Source organism: Corylus avellana, chromosome 2, assembly GCF_965113065.1.
Source record: "Corylus avellana chromosome 2, dhCorAvel1.hap1.2, whole genome shotgun sequence".
NCBI classification, from domain to species: Eukaryota; Viridiplantae; Streptophyta; class Magnoliopsida; order Fagales; family Betulaceae; genus Corylus; species Corylus avellana.
Genome location: NC_142491.1, coordinates 41,919,861 through 41,938,371, shown reverse-complemented (window position 1 = coordinate 41,938,371; position 18,511 = coordinate 41,919,861). Strand labels below are relative to the sequence as shown.

Genomic DNA, 18,511 nt, shown 5'->3' with positions numbered 1-18,511 from the left:
ACCGCAGCCTCGAATATTCTGATGCATACAATAAAATGGGGATAATATATTTCTTTTTCCTCTATTATTTACACTGATGGACTCTACACAGTTATTTATATTCTAACTTCTACCACATCACCATCTTTGAGCTCTGTACAGGGTAATACCAGGTGGCCATTCACCAAAATCAGCTTTCCCTCGAATCCTACTTTTCTAGCAGCATCTGCGGCTGTGCTACCAGTATTCAGCCTCATTATCTCACCACGCGGCCAACAAACAATCACCACTTCCCCAAGGACAACAGAGCCCGGACTAACATGAAAATTTCCACCATGTTTTGGCTGTCCAAGACTTGCTTCAGAGCGTAGTTGCTCTTCCCACTGAAGCATTGTCCTCAGTAGACGCACCTGGAATTCAAAACTTAGTTTAGACAACATTCATTCAAATGAAGAGTCAATTTATATCTACCCAAGTAAACTTGTGTGTATACGTGTGCCTGCATGTGAGCAATATAGTACGTTGTGGTGTTCTAGACAATTATATTAATTCAAATCTTCTTTTTCTTTTTTTCTTGTTCTTAATAAAATAAAGATTAATGTGCAACGGCTTTCGCACTAGCGCAGTTCAATACCTTGCTTGCTTATCATTGAAAAAACAAAATATTTAAAGAATGGGCAAGAAGCCCCCAACAATCACCCCAAAATAATCAATATAGTGCTAGAAAAGAACATAAAATAATAGGAAATCGGCGAGAAAAAAAAATGGCCTAGTCCAATAGTTTCTTGGTCCACCAGCTAAGAAAGAGTCATTAGAAACGGCAATTTTTGAACCATCCCAAAGTTCTTGTGGTCTCTCCATAAGCAAAATGAGGCATCTATTATGGAGAGGCCTAGCAGGAGGGGGAGGGAAATGAACAAGTAAGCCTTTGATGCGCAGAGGTGACAGCACGCATTGGGGGGGGAGGGGGGGGGGGGGTATATTCTAAGAACTGAAGCATTTACTGAGTCATGCGTGACTAGCAAGCATGAAACAAATAAAATTAGAGAATTTAAGCAAATATTCAGTTACTAGTAATAAAGACAATTGACTTTCAGCATGGTAAGGTGATTGTAGACAAACCTTGTTGTTAATGCTAGTTTCCAAGGAAGTTGAATTAATTGATACAAAGCTTGGCCTATATGTTACAGAATCAACCTGCCTGCCATCAAAAACAGCAGATACAACAGCCCAATATTCAGTTTCTTCTTGCTCTGTCAAGTTAAAGACCTGGATGAAGGTTGGCAGTAAGCGCTCAAATTGGTCTTGCTGCATGGACAAAACAGTTCAATAACTCATATGTCTGATGCAAGTTTGATCATAGGATCATTTACTAACAAAGGGTTAACAAAATCACTTAATGATTAGTAAGTTAAGACCCTATTTCAATCCTAGATGCCAATAGAAGTAAAAGCAAGAGATTTATCCTATAATGAAAGGAAGTTTGGTTTCCGTTGAATATTTTGGCATAATTATATCCATTTACCTTTTACAGATAGGTATAACCCTTAAATTTTTGTTCTGCCTTCAATAATTTTCTCAAGTTTAACTAATTCATAAATATAACGTCAAAAACATATTTATAGCCTTTATAAATGTCGAAGGAAAAATATTTCATTTCAGTGAACCATTTCGGTGAGATTGGAAACAGAAACATCATGGAAACACAGAATAATTTTTTGAAATTTCATTAAAATACTGTAATCGTATAACAAAATCTATTTATATCTAAGGAACATGTATCTAACAATTAATTCAGTATGTTTGCGGCCAACACATCCCAGTTAGGTTACACTAATTAAAAATGAGATAATGACACTGAACAGGAACTAGCTAGCTATAAGCCAAACAGTTATATTTAATATATGATTCAAAATCAATCACAGAGAGAGAGAGAGAGAGAGAGATATGTAAGACTAGTAAGAGCTTGGTGTGTCAAAACACGCATAATATCTTGACAGAAACACATTAATGTTACTTTAACGTACAAAAGTGTATTAAAAGACACTGCTTGCACAAAAACTCTTAAAGACTTCAATGTTCCTTAACTCTTTGTGTTGATATCCAATGAAAAGTGACTTTTGCTTGAAACAAAAGGGAAATTTTGTTCCTTGACAATTTCATAGAATAATATATGCAATGATATATTTTCCAAATGTAATAGTGATGGGGACACGGGGCAGTGATTACACGTGTTTGGATCCTGATATGTTATGATATCTTATTTTTCAGACTTTGGGTTATGTTAATTTAGTTGGGCTTTATGTTATTTTGGTGTGTCACGAGGGTTAGGGATAGGGTTTAATCCATAGTCTATTTAAGCATAATTTTGTATTGTAGTAAGGGGCTTTAGATGAACTAAAATTGGGTAGACTGTTCTTTAATAACATGTGCTTCTAACGTTTATAAAATAATGTTTACAGAGTACAAAATGACAATTCAGATTGAAAAGTCACTAAGATGTTGAAGTTCGTACAAAAATTATATTTTCTTAAGAAGTGCATGTCAAACATACCTTGTGGTACATACCATCTCGACAGAGTGTATACTTCTCTAGGCAAGTACACCAATCCCCATGTCCTGGTTCACACCACCACTCATCAGACACCTGGAATGCCAAGTCCACAGCAGTAAAACAAAAAGATAATTCAAATCACTATATGTAAATGCAACTTATTCAAAATACAACTGAATATGAACAACTTTGAGCATTAATAGAACTCACAAAACGATGATCAATCAAAATGGTATTTACATTGCTTGATTAGCACTTTTAGGAGATTTCTTCAGCATTTTACCATAGTAGTGCTGTTATGTTAAAGGCATGTGATTAAGTGCCTAAATAGTCAGGTTGTGATGATACTCAGTGACTAACAGGCAACCCTAAGTGGAAAAGTATCATGGCACTTAAGATGCCTAAATAAGAAATACATTTCAAGTGAAAATAAAAATTTGTAGGAAGCCCAGAGTTGCCTTATGTTCCCATTACCAAAAATAAACTAGGGGAAAAATGTTGACCGTTGCAGTAGAAAAATGATTGATAAAATAATGTCATGTCTAAAGTGAAATTTTTAGCAAAAATTTAATTTAGAACTTTGTTAAATCACCACTCATTCCAAAAGCTTAAGCCAATAGGAAATGATAGACTTAATTATTTAAATTATATTCTAACCCTTCCCATCATGTGTAGTCTCAAACCTAACAGGTAAAATTTTTAACTGAAATGAAGGGTGAATGACAAAGATAAGGTTCGAACTCAGGATCTTTGTTCTGATTCCATACTAAATCATCATTTATTTTAAAAGCTTAAGTTGATTGGAAATGTAACACTTAATTATTTAAATTATATTCTAATAAACTTTCCATGCACATTAGTTATCTTCATACATAATAATAGTTCTAAGTCTCTTTCACCCAATAGTCAGAAAGAAGAAATGTTGATCATTATAAAACTATTATAACTAATCTTCTTGGATTCAATAAAATATTGAACACAGATCAGATCTTCAATCTTTTCCTCTATGGATTCAATTCAATCAAATATGTCAATCCAAGTTATTCCAGCCCATCAAGTGAGATACTGATTCACTCATAATTATGACAGCAGGATATACATGCCCCAACTTGGTCAGAAGTAGTTCACCCCAAATCTAGCCTCACCAATCAATATACTATTATTCGTTAATAGGACCTATATTTTAAGCTTGTATCAGAACATTACCGTTCACATACATCAATCCAAACCTAATGCAGCAATAGAGATTCCTTTATAGTTCATTTCAGATTCTTATCATACCCATACAGCTTTAGCTTTTCCAGTGAATAAGTTGAGACTTAGATTAATATAGTAAACAAATTTAAGTAAAGCAAATCCCAACCTGTTTGTATAACCTTGCATAAGCTTCCCATCGCTTTATTTGAAAAGAAGATCTTCTGTCAGCTACTGCTTCAGAAGCTGCTAGTCCAAAGCTGACAGCAACAAGCAGTTCTCTTCCACCATTATCCACTCTGCAAACGCAATTTTGATGCAGAAGTAGAAGGTATATGATGAAAAGTAAACATATAAACGTGAAGTAACTATATACCTGATAATAACAGCAGCAAGTAACTGACTTCCTTCCACTCTAAGAACTGGGTGTCCAACTTTGAGGGAACTATATTTCTGAAACAAGCCATCTACATTGGGACTTTGGTCGTCCATGTCTTCAGAGAAATAGGTGGATGCTTCTATTTCAGAGTCATCCATGCTGCTAATGGAAGACAGCTTGTTTCCGGTTTCCTTATAGAGCCAATGTGCAGCAAGTCCATGTTCAGCATACTCATGCATCCTCTGAAAATGTGAAAATTAATATTTCTATCAACTAAATCAAATGCAATGATAAGTAACTTCTACCTCCAAAAAAATTGGAAGAAGATTGGTACCAGTGTTCTTATCTGAACTTCCAAAGGTGAGCTGTCAGGACCCTGAACAGCAGTGTGCAGAGACTGCAATTTAAAAAAATAAAAATAAATAAATAAAGCTATGGTTTCAAGAGTGGGCTAAGATAATGGCTGCACCGTAGACATATTAGACAAAGGTCAAACAACTCTTAACACTTGCACAACCACCCCATAGTGAATCAGTTCTTGGATGCTCCTAGAATTCCACATTGAGATGTTGTCACTCGTAATATTTGTTATTTGAAGCAAGCTCCTGGTTCGATATATTGTATAGGAAAAATGGGCACCTTAGAGTGGAAGGTTTTACTGATGCAGATTGGAAAAATTCTCCTTCAAATAAAAGATATACTACAAAATATTGTACATTCTTAGATGGTAATTTGGTTATGTGGAAGAGTAAAAACAGGCAATGGTAGCGCGATTTAGTGTAGAACCTAAGTATAGAGCAATGGTACATACTGTTAGTGAGCTAACATTGTTATAACATTTTCTTCAAGAAATTGGTTTTCCAGCTTATACTCGCATCCCATTATTTTGCAATGGTTGGGATCATCCAAAGGAAATGCGTTGGAGATCTGAAAAGGGGGATAAGAGTCCTTAGAGGAGAGCATTGTAGCATAATACGGTGACATTTGGCAATGGTTGGGATCATCCAAAGGAAATGCACCTCATGGATGTGAGCTTTAGTGAGGGATAGCATGACAGTATGAAACCAACATTGAAACTAGGTGACCAATGTAACATCCATCAAGCTTTATTCTCATGGACCTTATGTAAGACAGCCATGAGTCCATGCATTCTAACCTTACTAAGATTTTGGACGCAAACACAATAAGGTTGCCAGCCAATCAAAAGCTCAATTCAAGCAGATTTGACCTGCTATGATGGTTCTATTAAGCTAAATTGTAGAACCTTGAATGAAATTATGATGTGTGGCCATAAGGTTGTGTTTGGATGAAATATTCAAAAGAAAAAAAATAGAATGTTCAATATCACAGAACTTAATTGATAGATTTCAATCATTTTAATTTAGATTTATGTTGTTTAAAGTATATTTAAAAAATTGACCTCAAGGGATTGGCTCAAGTGGTAAGAGCCTTGGTCTATGTGGCATTTCCATCGGATCTAAGGTTTGAATCCCTTTAAGTGCAAATAATTCTTTGGGGCAAATAATTCTTTGGGGCCAGCCTACCCATTCCGTGTGAATAGGGCACTTTATACGGATCCGAGGTTTACCCAACAAGGGTGGGTACATGAAGCAGCCTGCCTTGGAGGAGTTTCAAAAAAAAAAAAAAAGTATATTTAAAAAATTTAAAAATTTTAGTATTGTATTAGTTACACAATGATAATGGTAACCGTTATAACAATGACTTAGTGATGATGGTAGTATGGTGTAAGGTTGTTGGTGGTAGTGGTGGCAATGGAAACTGCAACTAGTGGTGGTGGCAGTAATGATGATGGTGAATATGCCGGTGGTTGTACTAGTGCCAGCGGTAGCAGCAGTAGCGATGTTGGTGGCAATGATGAAGGTGGTAATAATGGTGGCAATAGTAAACAAAGGACTAAAGGACTTAATAGTAACAACAACAAGACTTCATGAATTTATCATTTCATATTGAGCAGAGAAATATAACCTGATAACCACTAGGCTTTGGATTAACAATGTAATCATCAAATTCACCATCAATAGGGGTCCAAAGCCTGTAATGCCAAGAAAGAATTAGAAAAAGGTCCATTATCTAGTCACAATCTTATGCAATTCTATTAATCAGAAAAATTATAAATATTTTAAACTCGAGACTACAAATACACTACTGATAGGGGTGGAACTAGGATTCTAGAATTGGGGGGGACAAATTAGAGGATAACTTATTTGTAACTTAAAACTATAGGATCATATACGTAATATATATTATTTTTCGCGCGGGGGGCATCTATGTGTCTTACTAAAAATTGTCTTTATTCCAGTAGTACCACCCCTGACTGAGGCACCAAAGAAACCCATCTATCTGCCCAAGATAGGAGAGCAAAAATTGCTGCTAAAATAAATTAGGTTATAGTGTCAAAACAACAATGGAAAACTGAAGAACAGAAATTTCAATTGATTTACTTGTGCACAATGTTGAGAAGACTGTAGCAACACTGAACAGCAGGTCCATGCAGAGTTCCATTCTTGTCTCCGACAACTACCCTTAATGCACGAGCATCATATACTTTATTGATGCTGACATCTTTCCGTTTCATCTAAGGAAGGTAAAAATACATTTATAAATTTTCATAATCACGTCAAAATGAATTCTATTTAAAGATTTTTTCCAACAATCTAAGACCAATGAAGATAAAATGACTTCTGCAAATATAACATAATTGTCAACAAAAGCATTAAAGATAGGTAGTAACCAATAGAAGCTAGATTATGATGCAGACTCCAAACTTTGACATCCAGCGTCTGTTGCTCAACCATCACGTTTGTAACACCTTTTCTCCAATTTTAATGAGTTTCATGAATGGAAAGAAATTTCCAAAGTCTAAGTAAAATGTGTGCTAAAGATAAAAGGGGGACAAGGCCTAAACATCCAAGGTATGAGCCTACAAAAGTTCCTTCGTAAAAGAGAGAGAGTGAGAGAAAGAGATTAATCAAACACATGATGTCTTCCTCCACCAAATCTAGAGAATACAGAAAGTTGAAAATTTCAGGGCCCACCCAACTTACCAAGAAAAAAAAAAAAAAAAAAGCATGGAGGGAGAAGAGATTGACTTCTTTGGATTAGATAATGGTTTGTTGACAAAGTTCTCAGGCTTATCCAAACAGATGAAGATTAACAACCACCATAAACTCAACTCCATAATACACTTCAAGAAAGAGTTCTAGAACAGATCATTAGAGATATCTGAAAAACTGAGCCACCTGTCCCAAATATCTATGGCAAATTTTCTAACAATCCTGATTACTAAGTCAGAATAGTTTGCATTACTTCTGTCAATGAGCTCTAGCCTGTCATCTCCTCCCCTCTAAGAACAGGGCGGAGGGTAAAGTCAGGAGTTATAGGGTGCTATGCAACTTATCAATCATTTAAAAAGAGAGGGGGAGAGAGAGAAAGAGAGATTGCAGCTGAAAAAAGATTTCAGATGAATTCCAGCACAGTATCCAAGGAAACTTCTCCGCCAATACAAAAGGCAATTTCAGCACTTCATGCCAATTTGTTATAATATTATAATATTTTCAGTATTTCAATGGTTTTATTAGTTTGATGTAGCAGCTGAAAAAACAGAAGTTTTTTCTTCACTTTTGAGCACCACATGCTTCTTTTCTAAAGTACATTATATGAATAAGGCATTTAATGGCAAAGTTCACATCATTTCTCATATTTGTATCGCAGAATAGAGAGCTTCAAGTTTATAAATAGGGTTAAATACCTTTGACCCCCTATGGTTTAACAACTTTATTTTTTGCCCCCTCGGTTTCATTTTGTATTATAAATGGTACCTCGATAATAGCTAAAAACCGAGATGGTACCTCCGTCTAACTTCCGTCCAAAAATTTACGAAAATCCACGTCAGCACTTTTAAAAAATCGACACGTGTTCATATACCAAATTAAAAATAATAATAATAATAAAACTAAAATTATTAAAAAAATTAGTATATGTTGGAAAAGGGGTGGCTCACAAAAATGGGGGTGGCCAACCATCCCATGGGGTTGGCTGGAACCACCCCCTTATCACTTTATTTCGTTAAATTCCATTCAAAAATTTAGTCTGGGAAACATAGAGAAAATGGGGGGTTGTCAAACCTGATGCTTTTGAAATATATAAAGTATCGAGAGAGAACATTGGATGTTCTGCAACAAGAAAAATAGTTGGCGAGAAATTCAGATCAAAAGAACATTTGCTGTTAAAAAATCAGATCAAAAGGAAAGTGTTAAAAAATTCAAAGAACAAGAGAGAATCTAAGGAAAAGTTAAAAACCCATCAACAAAAAACAAATAAAAACAAGACAAAAAAAAAAAAAAAAAAGTGTGGGAAGTTACAGGTTTCCACATATTTTTGTGTTCATGATTTTCTTTGGAAAGATTTTTGTGGTCCTCAGTCATCAGTGGGTGAGAAGTATTAACCGGACAAAAAATGGGGAGAGGAGGAGGAGGAGAAGAAGAAGAGTGTAGGTAAAAGGAAAAGAAAGAAAGTGAGAAAAAATAAAAAGAAAGCGGCTTTTTTTTTAATATTTTATATAATTTTAGTTTGAAAATTTTTATTTTTTATTTTTAATTAGGAATATGGACATGTGTCGATTTTATAAAGGTGCTGACGTAGATTTCCGTCAATTTTTAGATGGAAGTGCGTAGGTAAAAGGAAAAGAAAGAAAGTGAGGAAAAAAAAAAGCGTTTTTTTTTTTTAATTATATATTTTTAATAATTTTAGTTTTAAAATTTTTATTCTTTATATTTAATTAGAAATATGGACATGTGTCGATTTTATAAAGGTGCTGACGTAGATTTCCGTCAATTTTTAGATGGAAGTTAAATGGAAGTACCATCTCGGTTTTTAGTCATTATGGAGGTACCATTTGTGATACAAAATGAAACCGATGAGGCAAAAAAGTAAAGTTGTTAAACCACAAGGGGCAAAAAAGTATTTAACCCTATAAACATAAGAGAGTTCCGCAATTTAGATCTTCCTCCTATAAGAAAGTTTCTCTCCACAGACATCTCATAACAACTTCTAGAAATCCAGCACAAGTGTGCTATGATGCATAATAATAGATATCATAGCGACCCCACAAACAAGCATACTCTTAAATACTATATGCGGTCAACGTTATAAAGAAACCAGAAGTCAATATCTTTACAACATACTATAACAGTTAAAAGGAAAAAACGAAGACACGGTCTTACAGGTTTTCATACTTTGATAATTACGTACTGAGATCATTCTTTACATAGAGTAGGTTTTGAACTATGCTGAAACAAAGGCATTTCATGTACAGAAGTGATGAACATACTTAACTCTTAGAATAATATGCAATATCTCATTTGATTATGGTATGCAAAACTTATGCACACATGCCTAACTCTAGTTGTTTGAAAGTAAATTCATTCGTACCTTGCTGAAAATACTATACAAGCTTTTTAGTCGGCTTGATAAAGTTACTTCCATCCCTGGAACATAACTGCAAAAGAAATAATTAAAAATAAAAATTAACACCTTTTAGCCGTAGACAAACTAAAAAATATTGGCCCTATGTCACTGAATGAGACATGCATAAATAAACTAAAAAATTTAATAACATCTTTAGATTATATTTAGCAAGCACAGGAGCAAATGATAACGAGAGAAGCAGAACATACGAATTTGATATAATTAACTCCCGCTCAAGTGCTTCCTCACAAACTACCAGAGATGCTAAAGCAATTCCAGCATCGTGCAAAACCTTGGGTTTCATGTTTGTCTCCAGAGTACTTGTGAGACTACTGAGAAATTTAGTCCGTTTTCTCCGATCTAACAAGATATCAAAAGGAACTACAGCCTCCAAAAGATCCTGAAATTAAAGAATAATCAACTGGAATGACTAACAACGGAAATTTATCAACTACCATTAAATTCCAATTTCCCATTCTTTCAGAGTATTACAACCCTCTCCAACATGCTTTGCTTCAGAGACCATTGTGTCTAAAAGTAACCTAAGCATGCCAGCTGTTAGGAACAAAAGTCTTTTGTCAATGTAGATGAACATCCTAGACTGCCTCTTTAAACCTATTTCTAATGCCACATATATGAAATGACTGAGAGTGTCATTTCTGCCACCACCTTTTTTTTTTAATGAATAATTCTAATATCATTGAAAGAAAATGGCAAATCCCTCGTACATGAAGAGTATACAAGAGAGCCATAAACCCTAAAGTCTACTACAATGTAAAAAGCAAATCAAATCTACCAGATTTGCTGAGACAAAATTAGGAACATTTACAATAACCCAATCCAAAAGAGATCTCAAAAAGGAGGATTTTAGAATAAGCACATTGGACTCGCTATCCTCGAAGAGGTTCCGGTTCCTTTCTCTCCAAATGCTCCACATTAAGAGAGCATGAATAACTTTCCAGATTACCTCTTTGAGGTGTCCCCTCCCTTGAAATTTTCGGCAATGAAGTAGCTCTAAGATGTTAATAAGCATCATCCAAAAAACTCCAAATATGTTAATGACAAAAGGAAACACGGTGCTTCATTTTGCACCACAGTGATTGTAATTTGTATTGCATATTATAAATTTGAAATAAATCTACAAAAGGTTGTCTCAGAAGTTACAATCTGAAATTAAAAAATATCAAGATAATTTAAAAAAGAAGAAAAAAGGACACTGCCTAGTGAATTTCCTATGCACTTGGGTTGCGCCCCTTGCACTTTTAATGAATTTATTTTACTTATTTGATGTCCGGGAACCTCTCCAAGGCAAGGCCCTTCAGACCCACCCTTGCAGAGTAAATCCCAGTCCCGTGCAACGCACCCTCGGAAGTTTTCCTACACGGAACTGGTTAAATCGCTGGCTTTTCACCAGGGGGTGTGACTCCATGAAATTGTTTGCACTCATGAGGTGTTGAACCTTGGACCTTGAAGGGAGCAAACCTTAAGACCAAGGCCTCCACCACTTGGGCCAACCCCTTGGGGTTTAAAAAAAAAAAAAAAAGACTACAGGTGCTTAAATAATCTAATGTATCTCATGCATTGACTGCTAACCAGAGAATATTTTTCATTATTTCTAGGAAAATTTCTTTTTTAATATATAAGTAATAGAAATATCAATAAAAGTGTAAGGTACCCCCAGATACACAGGAAGTATATAAGAGAAACACCTAGCTAGGAGCAAAAATAAATTACTTCTTGGAAACTTCATAGCCGTAAAGCAAACAATTATCTATAATAGAAAAAATCAGGTGAAGAGCTCATTCACTCAGCATGATAAATTCCTGCAAAAATATACATCTAAGCCCTCACTATCAGTGGTATTCATACCATCTCCGTCAAAAAGCATTAATAAAGCAATGACAAAAAAAAAGTTTCTCAATCAGGCTCAGTTTATCTCTAACGATATAATAAATATATAAAAGAAAATTTGCTTACCTTCATGCTTGTGATGTCTTCATCAATTGCCAAGGACCTTTCATATTCGGAAGTTGAGTTCCTTTCATCCATTGGTGACAAGCCCACTCGCGCAGATAATCGTCTAGGATTTCCTGCTCTGCTGCTAGGGCTCCACATGGATGCAAGATCAGCTCGCATCTTCTGAAACATTTGAGGCTGGACATACATGTACAGGAAAAATGAGACATGTAATTAAAGAATCAAATTACATATCTGAAAAGAACATGATACAGTTGAGCAACATGGATGTCATTATGATCCGTGATAGAAAAAAATATTATATCAGACCTGAAGAACAGCAAAGCACAGATCTTCCAGTTCAGCTTTTAATGCCCACAGACCCAATCTGGAAGCAAGTGAGCACCATATAACTAAGGTCTCCTCTGCAACAGCTTGAGCCTTCAGCAACGGCAGCACGTAACTGTAAAATAACTCATCATCCAGAAGTTTGATTCATATGGTAATAACATAAGCCTAAATTTTGGTTAGGTCAGCCATAAAATTCATGATTGATCCAGAGATTGTGGATATTCATAAATTATTCAAACCTGCAAAATTACTCTTAAAGAAAGCAGAAAGATTTACAATTAAAAATAAGGGTTAGTTGTAACATCCATCCTAAACTATGGGGTTATTTGCAATGCTCTTCCCACAGTATAATTTTTTTCAATCAACACTATAATTTGAGATTACCTAATAATGTCTACTCCATCGTCCAAACTGTGTCAACATTAATAGATTAGCAAAAAGAAGTGGGATGCACTGTGTTAAATCACTAGTTGTCACAAAAGTCTAAGCTGATAGGAAGAGGTAAATTTAATCACTTAATCAACACTTTAACACTCCTCCTCATGTATGAGCTCAAACTCTCTTTTAATATGTGAGGCCCAACACGTGGAATATTTAATTTAAATGGGGGATGATTTGACAAAGTCAAGGTTCGATCTCAGGGCCTTTGGCTCTGATACCATGTTAAATTACCAGTTATCCCAAAAGTTTAAGCTGATAGGAAGAGATAAATTTAATCACTTAATCTATACTTTAACACACGAATATGTTAGAATTAACACATTAGTCATTAGTTTGCAATGTCCACCCAACACACCTCACCACTCAGTTAATTTTGACACGGATTTGGATGATTGAGTGGACAACGCAAATTAATCTTCAATTAGAGTGTTGACTGCAAAAATTTGTAATTTATGAGTATTAATTAACTAAATGATTAAATTTATCATTTCCTATGAGCTTAAATTTTTGGGATAAGTGGTGATTTAATACGGTATTAGAGGCATGGGTCCTGAGTTACCCTCACTCCACAATCTACCCCATGTTTCAATTAAATATCTCACGCGTTAGGCCTCACTTGTTGAGGGCGATTTTGAGCTGACACGTGAAAATGAGTATTGAAGTATTAATTAAATGATTAAATTTATCATTTCCAATGAGCTTTTAAGCTTTTATGATAAATGGTGATTTGACAATAAGAAACATTGCAAAGGACCCAATTTGAATGGATAGCTACAATTAACCCCGGAAATAGAAATAAAAAATGAAAGGAAAAAAGTGATTGTAATCATTTAGGAATTAATTCAAAACATAAATGAACACAAAATAGTCACCCTTAAACAGGCAAAATTTACTAATAGAAGTAGAGAGTCAATACATGGTTCTCATGTTGTGAAGTCGATCTGCAAGCTTGATGAGCACTACACGTGGATCATCAACCATGCCCAAGAGCATAACTCGTAAATTATTAGCCTAATAGATGAACAGTTAAAGTATGAGAATCATAAAAAACTATTGCAGCTAAGGTATGTTGCTTATCTCAGAAAAAGAACTGATAAAGTTACTTACAAAGCTTCAATTAATTTACTCAATACAAATAAAAATCATCCCATCCTTTCTTGCATATAAGTTTCCTTTTCACTAAGCAGCGTTTAACACACAGTAATGATGTCTTAGGACTTTTCGTGTAAGCAAGCTTTGCCTTTCTTTTTAATAAATTATTATTCATAAAAAAAAAAATGATGTCTTAGGGCTTTATTAGATGTTGCATTATGCAAAGGAAAACATAATCATAGAGCAAGTAAGATGCACCAATGCACACCGGTGAGTGTCACCACAAGTTTCTAGAAGTAATGGTCCTAAGCTCATACATTAGAATCAGAACCAAATAAGGATATGAAAAAATCTCCAATCTATATTTAGATCAACATAATTTGTTCTTATACATTACATTTAAGGTCACTTGTGACTCAACTGTGTAATAAAATTTCTTTATTAACTTCCATAGAATGGCTAATTGCAATCACAATCTAGCAATTGAGTTTTATACCTCTTCAGGACCAAGGGTACCCAGGTTCAAATTTATCCTGCGGTGTCTCCGTAACAGCTGCAAAACAAAATACATGACAACATGAAGAACACCACAAGAAAGGGGAAAAAGAAATGAAAGAATCTCACAGAAAAAAAATCTCACGGAAGCCAAAATCAAGGGACTGCAAGTATATGATGGAATGGAACACAATATGAGGAAACTAACAGAATTCTCATATATATTTGCAATGTGACCTAAAGAACAGTAATAAAGACTCTGTAACATGACCTCAAGGTAGCAAGACAACAAAATGAGCAAAGTGGATTAGGTCATGTATGTCAACAACTTCTCCTTTAAATAGAATCTGCAATATTTTTCCCATTCTACTTCCATGTGGCATTTATTCACCTTGTACTCGCCACATATTCAACATGAAATGAAAAAAAATTTCCACAGTTGAAAATGGAAAATATAAAACTGAAGTGGAAATAACCTAGGCAAAGAAAATTAGAAACTATGGCAAAGAAAATTAGAAACTATCTTCCAATAAAATCTCTGAATAAAAAATTGTTTCCCAAAAATGACAACTTTATTTCCAGCTGCTCAGTGACAGTTATTTCTTGCATTTTATTCCTGGCTGCTCAACAAGGCAAGAAAACTGAAAAGGCATGATTAGACTAGTTTTTCATTGTTTCCAATTTCATAAATGAAAACCATTTTTCAAAAGTGTCATAAAGCTTCTGAAACTTACTAAATTCAACACATAAAGGCCTAATTGAATCTTGATACAGGAGAATCACAGACTTGAATTGTTAAATACTGAATTAATGACGTGAGAATATCTTGACAGAGAAAATCGGTCGAATCAGGCATAATTGGGGCAATATTGCACATTAGGCTTTTAGGCAGTAAATTGGGTATAACTTTTCGTACGAGTATTACAATTGCGCATTTGATCCCAATTTGAAAAGCTCTTTTCGGGTGCACGTCATGGACACCCAACTACCTTAGTGAGCACCCTTTTTTGGCCCAAAATCCACTATGTTTCCTTCCAAATCACTATTTAAGTTACTTTTTGCCATTTTAGGACATATTTATTTTCTCATATTAGAAGTGATTTTATTACTAGATTTGGCCAAATTTTTTGGCAGAATCTTTATTTTATTTCGCAATTTGATTTTATGAAATATTAGACTTTTGTCTTTTTTGGCAAAAAGTTGGTTTGCTTCAACTATATAAGCGTGGCTTGTGGGCTTAGTTCTTCATTCAGAATTGAATAATATTCTAGTACTATTAGAGTTATTCTTAGTTTTCTTTGAGCAGTTAGGGTCCTTTATTAACCCAAATCGTTATTTTCTCTCTTTCTAAATAACCCTTACAGCCTCCAATACTTGGCTTTTGTTTACTATCATACGTTATCAGAACAATTCTAATTCTACTCAACGTCAAATATTTTCATTTGGAACCAAAAGATATGGGTTTATAGTCATAACCAGTTAATAATACCTGATTTATATAACTTAACCTGGAAACACCAGCTACCAACTTAGCTACATCATCACCAAACTCTTCTTCTATCTTGTGCAAACTTTCACATGTATCATCAATTACGTCATGGAGAACCCCGGCCACAACTGTATCAACAGCCTGCAGGAGAATTTACGATCTTAATGAAGGGATAAATGGAAAATGTGCTTTTAAACAGTGAAAGTGTTTTTCAATTTCTACAATTAAGTGACATACTGCTACTTAAATATGCAACAATATAATACACAAACAGTGAATCCATATTTCCAGTTGAGTCATATTGCTTTATTGCATATTATTCATTAATTTCATGATCTAATAACAAATAATTAAAAATTAGTAGCAATACATATTTTTGCCATAAAAATTGGATAGCAAAACTATCAACACAGGCATAAAAAAGGATAAATAACCACTGATTTAGGAGGGTAAATAATCAAAGAAAAAGGATAAAAATAAAAAGGAAAAGGGAAAAAAGAAAGAGCATTGGGAACTCTAAATTTCAAAAAGATAATTTTCTAGCACCAACGTACATGAAAATGAGAACAAAGTTTTATTTTATTGCATATGGTACTAGAGTTCCATTGATTGATAGGGCATGTTAAGGGCATATACTGTTGATTCAAAATGATAGGCAATGAATATTCTGTCCTTTGCTGTTTATTTTCTTTTTATGCATATTTTGTCTGCATAAGCAATAAATAAGACACATGTTTACTTAAGCAGCTTGGCCTTGGAGGGTCTGTTACCCAAAACTAGAACTAACCTTTTTCAAATTAATTCAAAACAACAAAGAATGGCTATGATTATGGTCTACTAGTCACTAACCCTATGTACCGTATTGGGGAGGTTCCCACCATCACTGTCCAGACTACTAGTAGAATATTTTTTCCATTGATATGGTCATTTTCATGCATCCCTTCAGCTACATATGAGGAAAATAGGAAACTTAAAAAACTGCATGTCCCTTACACAACAAGCACATGCAAAAAATAAGCATGTTAACTCATGCATGGATCATAATGGTGAAGACTAAGATTTGTCAAGTCTGGATTTATGTGTTTCTTGAGTTTAATTTTCTTTCCTTAATTCATCTTTCTTCTTTCACTTTTTGTTTAAGGAGGTTCTCCATTGTATAAGTCTTGCATACCGGGCTTGCACTTCACGCCTTTCTAATGCAGTTTACTTAATAAAAAAAAAAAGCAGACGAGAATATCTTTTTTATAAGTAAAAAAATAAAAAATAAAAAATAAAAAATAAAAAAAAAAGATGAGAATAATATTAATAAGTTAATACATGTCTTCCACAATATAGAACATTCGGTATAAGAAGAAAGTTCTCTTATTACAGTTCTGAAAAAGATAGTAAAAAATGGTGAATATTGTAGGAATAAATTAACACAAACATTTTCGTAGCCAAAAACTTAAACCATATTAAATAGAAACAGGATTGCATACTCGTTTGCCACTTGATGGAACCAACATTGCTAAGATCCTTCCCGTATGAATACAATGAGTTAGATAAGGGTCTCCTGTTTTCCGAAATTGGCCACAGTGAGCTTTTTTCGCAAATGCAATTGACTTTTGTACCTGCCTTCACAGATAGAGTGTTTTAGTAGCAGCAAATGACTATAAGCAAGTTGGGATTCAAGTATAGATGGTAAACCTTTGGATCACTAAATATAGGATACCCAGTTACATCTACTCCCTCCAGTATAAAAGAACCTGCAACACAATATGATATTAATATTTAATTTAATAAAATAGAGAAGAAAATGGATCCACAATTGGAAAATTCATATATTAAACATTTTCAAGAGAACCAGTACCAGTGAGAGACGTGAATTGAGGAAAAAAAGTGGGGGATGCTGTGCCAAGAATAATTTTATAAACCTGCCCTAAATCATCATAATGTAGACAATGCAATAAGGAAAAGAAGGGTTATCAAGCCAAGACCATCTCAATTTGGAACAGCAGCAGAAATGAAGCTCGGAGAGATAAAAATATTTTCTTAAGAAATTAAACATACTGATATTTAGTATAAACAGTTCAATATTTAAACTCAAATTTGTTTAGTTCAAAAGAAAAGGCACAAAAGAATCACAAAATACACTGCTGAGCCTGAGAGGGTTGAATGATGTGTAGTTTCGTTGCAATTTTCCTCTCATCTAGGACCAAAGCAAACATACAAACTCACACCAAGACGCACCTGGCTGCTCCTCCCTCTTGGGCCACAAGAAATCGACCTTGGTGGATAGACAAGCCCCCGACGCGATGGCCACGGCGGTGACGGCCACGTGCGTGATGGCCGACGTCACGGCCCCGTGTAGCGAGGAGCCCGAGCCTGCCGCGGCGGCGATCGCGTTTCCGGAGGCAAAGACGGAGCCGAGGGAGGACGAGACGGAGAGCCCCGGCGCAACTCGGCAGAACATGTTGTTGCGGCGGAGATTCCGAGAGTTGGCGAGGCGGTGGAGTGTGTGGAGGAATGGCGGCGTCTTGTGGGCTGAGAGGAACATGGTGGGTGGGTGGTGGTTACGGTAGTTTGGTTTGGCGCATAAAAGAGGAATAATAATGAGAGGGACATTTTTTTTTTTTTTTTTTTTTTTGGTTTGAAGAGAGTGAGTGTGAATGTGTGGCTGGGAAATGAGTGGAAGGGAATCCTAATGATTTTTGTATCTCTCAAATCTCTGTGCTTTTTGGGATTTGGAAGCAGGAGCGAGCGAGCGAGAGAGAGAGAGAGAATATTTACGGTAACACTGTAACAGTAATTTGTACTAATATCCGTTGGTGCCTCGATTGGCTTCTTTGTATGAATAGTAGTCAAGTTGACGACAAAACTCTTTTGGCTTTTTTTTTTTTTTTTTTTTTGCCTGCAAAACTGTTTGGCTAAATTCTTACAAAATAAAGTAAAATAAATAAGGAAAAATGTATGATAAATCATTGAGTCAGTCTCTCAAAATTTTAATATCCTTTTAAGTTTTTTTTTTGAAAAATTTAGTCATTTGGTCAATTGAAATGACAATAAAATCTCTATCGTTAAAAGGGATGACTGCAGGGGGTCGGTTCCTACAAAA

At 34.9% G+C, this 18,511-nt stretch overlaps 1 protein-coding gene across 5 annotated transcripts; it reads right to left on the bottom strand.

Annotated features, from left to right (window-relative positions):
- On the bottom strand, positions 1-18,106 carry LOC132179167 (uncharacterized). Of its 5 annotated transcripts, none has more exons than XM_059591822.2 (18): positions 17,647-18,042; positions 17,104-17,162; positions 16,896-17,027; positions 15,418-15,558; positions 13,930-13,986; positions 13,258-13,352; positions 11,880-12,012; positions 11,571-11,747; positions 9,803-9,993; positions 9,558-9,624; positions 6,569-6,702; positions 6,093-6,159; positions 4,441-4,503; positions 4,104-4,348; positions 3,897-4,026; positions 2,534-2,626; positions 1,102-1,287; positions 1-389 (listed from the first exon to the last, which is right to left on the bottom strand). In XM_059591822.2, exons 1-18 carry the CDS (start codon positions 17,951-17,953, stop codon positions 96-98), a joined length of 2,571 nt encoding a protein of 856 aa, XP_059447805.2. In that variant the 5' UTR covers positions 17,954-18,042; the 3' UTR covers positions 1-95. The 5 variants fall into 5 exon arrangements, with proteins under 5 accessions (XP_059447805.2, XP_059447814.2, XP_059447823.2 ...); XM_059591831.2 differs by having other exon boundaries at positions 17,549-17,733; XM_059591840.2 differs by having other exon boundaries at positions 16,896-17,031; positions 17,647-17,663.
- Between the last annotated feature and the right edge of the window lie 405 nt (positions 18,107-18,511).

Bases quoted from the DNA above. Each gene is read 5' to 3' on its own strand.
- LOC132179167 (XM_059591822.2), bottom strand. From the start codon at position 17,953: ATGTTCCTCTCAGCCCACAAGACGCCGCCATTCCTCCACACACTCCAC. The intron at 15,559-16,895 runs GTATGCAATCCT...ATTCTCCTGCAG, and splicing joins TTCCATCAAGTGGCAAACGA to GCTGTTGATACAGTTGTGGC. The intron at 4,349-4,440 runs GTACCAATCTTC...TCACATTTTCAG, and splicing joins AAGTTCAGATAAGAACACTG to AGGATGCATGAGTATGCTGA.